This window comes from Lynx canadensis, chromosome B3 (genome assembly GCF_007474595.2).
Source record: "Lynx canadensis isolate LIC74 chromosome B3, mLynCan4.pri.v2, whole genome shotgun sequence".
Lineage (NCBI taxonomy): Eukaryota > Metazoa > Chordata > Mammalia > Carnivora > Felidae > Lynx > Lynx canadensis.
In genome coordinates, this window is record NC_044308.2 from 70,842,426 (window position 1) to 70,851,183 (window position 8,758).

Below are 8,758 nucleotides of genomic sequence, written 5' to 3' on the forward strand. Positions count from 1 at the left end.
ATACAATAAGACATTAATTCTGAAGAAAACCAAAAATGTAAAATGTACCATAATGGATTTACTTCCTGCACTAGAAACAAATATTTCACAGTCTTTAAGTTGTCCCTTTTTTTTTCCTCATAAGCCAGAATTTTTTTTTCTACATCTCTCTGGGGATTGACAATAGGGCTGCCTCCTTTCCCTAGAGGAACCTTGGTTTTACAAAGTAAAGGACAATTCATAATTAGCTTTGAGTTCAGGAGACACAGCCACATATTCATCTTACACAACTATTTATTTTTCCTAGTTCTTCTACCAAAGACACCTAATCACAGAAGGTAAAGGCAGATATTGGCCTGAGAGACTAGCCTACCCAAAGGACTACTGAGGTGAGAAGTCACTTTTTAAAATACACAAGGGGCCAATCTCTGGAAATACAGACTAGAAATATATAGAGAATAGGGTCCTCTCCAGAACTCCATTTCTATATTAAATGTTTTATGTAGGTGTTACTTGAATCCTTTCATCCAAATTAAAAACTGGAAACAATTTCCAATATCTTTCCCACATCATCTTCCAGGCATCTCCCCTGATGAGACTCTGGCAACCACTGCACAGTTAATTGAACAAAAGAGAGTTTGTTTTTCAGTGAAGGTCTTGGAATCCACACTTTTGAGATTAAAATTGAGACTGAGAAGAAAGGACATAGCTGACCCACTCTTCCCAGACATAGCTACCAGTATGCAGAAATTGCATCTTGCTCCTTTTTTTTTTCCCTAGAGAAATAATCCTAATTTTTGTTATTGTTCTTAGTATCTTTGATGAAAGATCTGAAGGACAAAATCCAAATAGCTTTAATTCCTGGCAAAGTCGTGGTGTTTGCCACTAACTGAGGTAAGTACAGATGAATCAGCTTTCTAAAACATTAATTTTTCTAGCTTTTTCACAACTCCAAGATAGGTTCTTTTGAAAACAAGAGTCAGTTATGACAAGAACTCATAGAAGATAATGTTAAACAGGACTGAAAGCATTGTTTCCCTGATTCCATTTTAGGAGCTGTATGTACACATCACTCCAGGGTTCCAAAGAGACATAGCACTGAAGACAAAGTCACAATACAAATACCATTCACTAGGAAGTCTTAGCAGGTTATGAAATTAGGAAAAGCAAATCAGTTTTGAGATGTTTCATAAATGCATTTAAAACTAATGTTGGCTCTTCATGTCGTGTGTATATATATGTAAACACACACATATTTAACTCATGAGTAGCCACAGCTGGGAAAATCACAGTAATGGTTTTATCTGGTAAAAATAGATCCTATGATATATCACTGCAAGCTGAGAGAAGCAGACCCAGGCAGAAAACCTGGCCAAACCAAGATAATGGCATGGAGAAATTAAAAGTCCTGCAGGATATGTCAGACATAAACATACTTAATACCAACACCAGAAGACTCCTTGGAAAGAGAGAAGTATTTCTTTACCTTAAGTGAAGAAACCAAATCAAACTATTTCAGGTCTTTCCTCTTCCCTGAGTTGCTATACATTTTCTTCATTAGGTTGGCCACAGAAACCAGATCATGAAATGTTTGGGGAAATAATCAACTCAATCTAGATCAGAACACAAACTCCTATTTCTTCTTAAATACTAAGTCAATCTGTCTCACTGGCTGCTTCCTCCAGTTATATTTCTTCTTGGGCTTCATGGAGTACTTTTCTTCTAATAATAGTTTTACATAAATATGAATTGAAGTAGCAACTGTCTGAAGTGGGCCGCAAGAGCAGAGAAAAGCAGAGTTTCTCAAAGAAAATCTTCTGGGTCCATAGTGCTGCTTTACTGAGTAATTTAGTCTTGAGGGAAAGAAATGTATCAGGGCTACATCTACCCACCCTAGGACCTTGGTCATGTAGCTGTATTTGATAACTAGAGTATTCAGATGGCACAGACATCGAGAAGTCCTAGGAAAGCAATTTGGGCAGCTCCTTGTTATGGTTCCCAGGTATCTTCTCAGTACTTTCATAGGTCATATTTACAACCTTTCCCTTTTCTCTGTGGACAATTGAAAGGAATAGGCTTCAATAGGACCCAAAGGAACCAGTGCATATACATTTTTAGTGTAGGCTGGGTCCACTTCAGGATCTCAAATAGGATGACTAACCATCCATCCTGCTTCCCTGGGCCTAATAGGTTTCCTGAATCACAAGGCGGTCAATGCCAAAATTGGGACAGTTCCAGACAAACAGGTACATTTCGTTACCCTAATCACATACCATATTTGTCTACTACCTCCTCTTTGTAGTATGCCCTTACTCTCATCTGCCCCTACAACTTCCCTCCCAGCTTCAAGGTCTAATGGAATGGTTCTTTCCCTACATACATGAAATGATTAAGGGCTTCTAGATAGAAATCTGAATTAAGATTCAACTGAAGGTATAATGATTTACTCATTTAACAATTACATAGTACATATGGCCTAAAACATAATGTATTAGATACAGAAAAAGAATCAAAGATGATTAACAGTTGGTCTCTGTTCTCAGAGGTTGATAGTCTAGTAGGTAAGCTAAAACATGTAAAGAAATATCCATGATACAAAGTATAAGGTGTAAATTATTTAGTGCAGAAAACTACCAGAGATTTTAGAATGTTACTTCTCATTCATTCTAGCTTAAAAAAATAATGAGTCATTTGTTTAATGTTGATTCAGCAAATATGTGGGCATGGCTATAGAGGCTGCACTGCACTAGGCATTGATAATATAGAAATGAAAAACATAACTTCTGTCTCATAAAGCGTATACACTGAAGAGATAGAAAAGCAAAAAGATAGAAAGAAAGAAGGAAGGAGCAAAAGACACCTTAGGTAGGGAGAACAGCATGTCATTTGGTGGAAATGCAACTATTCTTACTGGACATTGAGCTCAAAGGTGCACAGGGAAAGAGATGAGGTTAAATAAGTAGATAAAGATCAGATCATGAAGGACATTGTATGTTATGCTCAGTTGTTAGGATTTGGTCTCATGGTGATGTCTCATGGCTGCACAGATTACATCCTAAATGAACATCTCTGGATCAGGATCCTCTTCTGAGTCAGTGAGAGAATTCATCCTTCTGGGTTTTCCCTGCAGCAGGAAGATTCAGGTCATCCTGTTTATGTTCTTCTCCATCATCTACCTCCTGACTCTCATGGGAAATGGAGCCATTATCTGTGCTGTTTTTTGGGATCAACATCTCCACACCCCCATGTACATCCTGCTTGGGAATTTTGCATTCCTGGAGATCTGGTATGTCAATTCCACTGTTCCAAACACACTGATTGACTTCCTCTCAGAGACCAAGACCATCTCTTTCACTGGATGCTTCCTTCAATTATATTTTTTCTTTTCCATGGGCTCCACTGAATGCTTCTTTCTCTCAGCAATGGCCTTTGATCGCTATTTTGCCATCTGTCATCCTCTGCATTATGCCACAGTTATGACCAGACAACAGTCTTTCAACCTAGCAATTTCCTGTTGGGTATGTGGCTTTCTCTGGTATCTGGTACCTGTTATTCTCATCTCCCAACTGCCTTTCTGTGGTCCTAATGCAATTGACCACTTTGTATGTGACTCAGGCCCACTGCTGACCCTTTCATGTGCTCCTGCCCCCGTGTCCAAGCTCATCAGCTATACCCTAAGCTCCCTCATCATCCTCCTTAGCTTTTTCTTCATCCTCATCTCCTATGCCCTGGTTCTACTTGCTGTGCTTCAGTTGCCCTCAGCATCCAGTCGGCATAAGGCCTTTTCAACATGTGGATCCCATTTGTCCGTGGTGCTGTTATTCTACAGCACGATTATGGTGATGCATGTGAGCCCTGGATCCAGCCATTCTACCCTGATGCCAAAGATCATGACCTTGTTCTATGCAATGGTGACTCCACTCTTCAACCCTTTGATTTATAGTCTTAGGAATAAGGAAATGAAAAATGCTCTCTGGAAAGTTCTGGAAAAGTTTAAAATGTCTTTAAAAGTCTTTGACAGCAGACCCAGCAGAAGTGTGAAATAATCTAGTTTAGTATGATATGGGTGAAATGGCCACCCTTTTACTTTCATTCACTTGAGCAGTCATTCATTGGACATATAGTCACTGAAAGCCTCCTCCAAATTAGACACTTTGCTTGACACTGGATTATAAAGATAATTAGGAAGATAATTCAGACCGAGTCTCTTCCATCAAATAACAATCTGGTAGGGAAGACAGACAAGTAAGAAGATAATCGCCATAAAATGCAATAAATGTTCTTATCAATATACATACAATTTGTCACAGAAACACAAAGAAAGAAACATTTAATTTTGCCTGGGTTTTGTGGTGGTAGAAATTAGTGTTAAGGAAAACTTCAGTCAAAGCAATACGAGACATTTGTGTCTGTGGTGGGAATAGGGAAACCCTTATGTTTCTGTTCAACTTCTAGCTAGATTTTTCAATTACATTGTGATGTCTTTGAAAGGATATGGAACTTTAAATCAGAAGGTCTGGATAGGAACTCATTCTTCCATCAATCAACTATGTGAATTTGGCAAGTCACTTAATTTCAACTAAAATTGGAATGGTAATTTCTACACAAGAGAACAATTAGTGTGTGGTTCTAGTGAGATAATGAGACATCTCTTGCACATAGAAAGCATGCAATAAATGTTAAATGAATATGAATATTTATGAATTCTGTGTTTTCATGTTCTTTAACAAAATCAAAAGAAATCACAGACTCCGCATGTAAGTCACCTCCCATTACTATCGGCAAAGCCCTTTTACAACAGATCTCCTCGACTTTTCTGGGGACATAGTGTAGATTTCTTTCATTTACATCCAAAATACCCTGTGATTAAGTTTTTCTTTGGTTTGGTTTAGTTTTGGTGTACATGCACACACAGTATTCTAAAGAATTAATCCTCAAACTGGCTTTTGTATATCCGTGGGAATACATGAAGACTTTCCAAGAGGTACATAAGCATAGATAGGTCAATTTCCGGATCCTCCACTTACATATGTACATTTTCCTAAATCTGCTGTGCCTGAGAACACACAGGTTGCTGGAGCTTCAAACGGCCTCATTTCACACAATCACTCTTCTCCCACTTCAAATATAAAGCTTGCCTTTCACCTATTCTGATCTTAATATTAACATTGCTTAAGTATATATACTTCTAGTTAGGGCATTAAATGAGTCATTTGAAATACTGATCTCTCTACTGTGAGAGTGAGTGAACTTAACTGTCAGATAATAAATCCTTTTGTTGACAGGTGGTTTACCAATTATTTGTTTCCAACACAATTAAAGTAGAATGGCTTTTTGGGGTTGTCCCAAAAGAAAAACTGAGGCAAGGCCTTGGGTGCAGGTAGTTTATTGGGAAGTAGATTCAGGAAACAGGAATGAGGACTAAGAAGAAGCTACAGTAATCACTGAGGGATTGATTCCCCTAGAACCTCTGAGAATTGTCTATCTGAATGGCATGAGGCTAAAACGTTTATCAAATAACTATGGTTGCACCTTTACTCCTTATGTTTCTAAAATGTATTGGCTGGTATGCTAAGCCAGCAGCTGTGACTTCAGAAAATGCCCTGGGAAGAAAGCAGAACAACACATGGGTGTGGACTGAGGGGGAAGGGATGCCATCAGGCTGATTCTGAGCTCCCAAGGGACTCTATGCAGCCAAAATCAGAGGTGGGTCAGGAAGCTCAAAAACATTCAGTACAGAGGCTACTTAATTGATTTGCTTAACAGACAATTACAAATAATTTTGTAGTTAACAGGCAAAATGTGGTAGTGGTAAGAACCAGGCTGTTTGAATTCAAATCCTGGCCCCTCCCATCTGCATGACTCCATTATTTCATATTTAAAGAGGTAACAATAAGAGAACTTTCTTTATAGTGCTGTGGTAAGGATAAAGTGAATTCATGTACTTGTCAGAGAACCTAGCAAAAGTGAATACTAAACTACCTCCATCATTATGATATTTTGTTCTTCTGTCTGCAGATAATTTATTCTCAGTACAGGCTCTCATTTGGAAGTTAATTTTCCATCCAAAAGAAAATTCCCAATTACTAGAATGTAGCTGAAAACATAGGCATTAGAACAGAGTTAACTAGTCAAAACAATGCATACTCAGATCAGAGTGTGATAGAGTAAAGAATATACCAATAATATAGGCATTCCTGAGTCACAAAGCAGAAATATTAGTGTCTTAAAGGAAAAGCAGACTTTCTCAGCAATACAACTGACAAAGACATCTTAACATAGGTTATGAGCAAATGCACATGCAAATGCTGAATCACTCATATTAAAAAAAAAAAAGCCCTCATGTAAAAGAACATAAGACATGCAGAAAATTACCAGTATAGTCAACACATTGTAAAAACATTTATAAACAAATGTACCCCAGAATGAAACAGATTATTATGTTATTATCATAGGCACTTATTTCATGAGAAGGAACTAGAACTTGATATCAGATTTCTACTTTCAATAGTTTATTGTGTAATACTTATAGTTTAATGAATACATTATATTGAAGATCATATACATTTCTTATTTTTATAGGTTGGACTTTCATAGATAATATGCTCTCTGTCTTCTTCAAATTCCTAGTTAACCTCTTTACTTCAAATATTGCTATATACCATTCTTTCTCAACTAGGAGTATCTATCAAAATCAATAGGACCTTTCTACAAATTATATTTGCCTGAACCCTGTCCCTGGAGATTCTAATTCAGAAGACGAATGATGTGTCTTAACATGTCAATTTTGTAACAAAATCTCTATAGATGAGTCATGTTCACACAACCCAGTTAAGAAAAGAAATTTTACGAATCAAAACCACATTGAGATAGCACCTCACACTGGTCAGAGTAGCTAAAATTAACAACTCAGGAAACCATAGATGTTGGCAAGGATGTGGAAAAGGGGGAACCCTCTTGCACTACTGGGAATGCAAACTAGTGCAGCCACTCTGAAAAACAGTGTGGAGGTTCCTCAAAAAATTAAAAATACAATTACCCTACAACCCAGCAATAGCACCACTAGGAATTTATCTAAAGGATAAAGGAGTACTGATTCATAGGGGCACATGTACCCCAATGTTTATAGCAGCACTTTCAACAATAGCCAAATTATGGAAAGAGCCTAAATGTCCATCAACTGATGAATGGATAAAGAAGATGTGGTATACATATACAATGGAATACTTCTTGGCAGTGAAAAAGAATGAAATCTTGCCATTTGCAACAATGTGGATGGAAATGGAGTGTATTATGCTAAGAGAAATAAGTTAGAAAAAGACAGATATCATATATTTTCACTCATATGTGGAATTTGAGAAACTTAACAGAGGACCATAGGGAAAGGGAAGGGATAAAAAAGTTACAAACAGAAAGGGATACAAATGACAAGAGACTTAAATACAGAGAACAATCTGAGCATTTAGGGGGGTGGAAGGTTTGGGGGGGCAGGGAAAATGGGTGATGGGCATTGAGGAGGGCACTTGGGATGAGTACTGGGTGTTGTATGTAAGCCAATTTGACAATAAATTACATTAATAAGAAAAAAACTGTTTCCTGCTCCTATTCAAATCCTCTTCTTCCATTATTCTCATCAGAGAATAATGACCCTCTGCTGTAGCCCACACTGTCCACATTCCAAATCAGCTAAAATCCCTGTGGCTCTTCTTTAATACAAAGTCAATGCACTAATTGAAGAGAAAACCTAATCATTCTATTTACAATACTCCAATTTTAAATTCTTTCTACAGAATCCTAAGCAACTACAGTTCTACCACTCTATTTGCTGTTGTTAAATTACTGCTAAAATCCATGCAAAAGACAGGACTCAAAGAATGTGTTCTCCATAAAGTTTTAGAAAAATTTTAGACTGCGGTTACCTATGAGAGTTGTCTCAATCTCTCTTCCCTTTCCTCTCTTCCGTTTCCTCTCTCTCACTCTCTCTCCACATATTCTCAGGGATCTCTCTGGCTTTTAGCAGAAAAAGAATTTGCCTTCAAGTTAGGCAGTTTCTAAAAATAGTCTTCTCCACTATACAGATACAATTTACTCTGTGATAATTTTGTTGCTACATAACTAAAGTCTTTCCTGACTCTCAAGCCAGAGTTCTATCTAATCATATCATGACCTGTATAAATGCTCTTACATACCAAAACAAAAACTCAATATCTATTATTTGTGAATCAGAGTTGTTTCCACTGCTAAATCTGGAAAAGATCATTTTTGTGCAGGGGATATGTGTATTCCTTTGCTCTGAAAGCCTTACAACCTTCATGCTATGGACTGAATATTTGTGTTGCCCCAAAATAATACATTGAAATGCTAATCCTCAGTGTGATGGTACAGTATTGGGAGGTCACAAGAGTGGAGCCATCATGAATGGGATTAGTGTTCTTATAAAAATGACCCCCGAGAGATCCCTGGCTCTTCCACTGTGTGAGTATTCACAGTGACAACCATCTGTGAATAAGAAGCATGTCCTCACCAGACTCTGAATCTGCTGGCACCTTGGACTTTCCAGTTTCTGGATTTGTGAGAAATAGATTTCTGTTATTGATATGCCAGCCAGTCTATAGTAATTTTGTTACAGCAGGAAACAGACTAAGACACTTCAGGAAGTAGATAGCTTTTTAGTAGCATGACCTTTCCAAGCATAAACCCCTCACATACAGCCTGGTTTTTCTGGTGTCATACAATGACAAAACCACCCCACATTGGCAACCTCGTGCTATCATAAAAT

At 37.6% G+C, this 8,758-nt stretch overlaps 1 protein-coding gene across 1 annotated transcript; it reads left to right on the plus strand.

Annotated features, from left to right (window-relative positions):
• Nucleotides 1-3,038: 3,038 nt before the first annotated feature.
• Nucleotides 3,039-3,965, plus strand: LOC115517187 (olfactory receptor 11H2-like; the record flags this gene model as incomplete). The annotated part of the gene is made up of 1 exon (XM_030320308.1): nt 3,039-3,965. A coding segment is annotated over exon 1 (927 nt), but the record flags the coding sequence as incomplete, so codon positions are not given.
• Nucleotides 3,966-8,758: the final 4,793 nt, after the last annotated feature.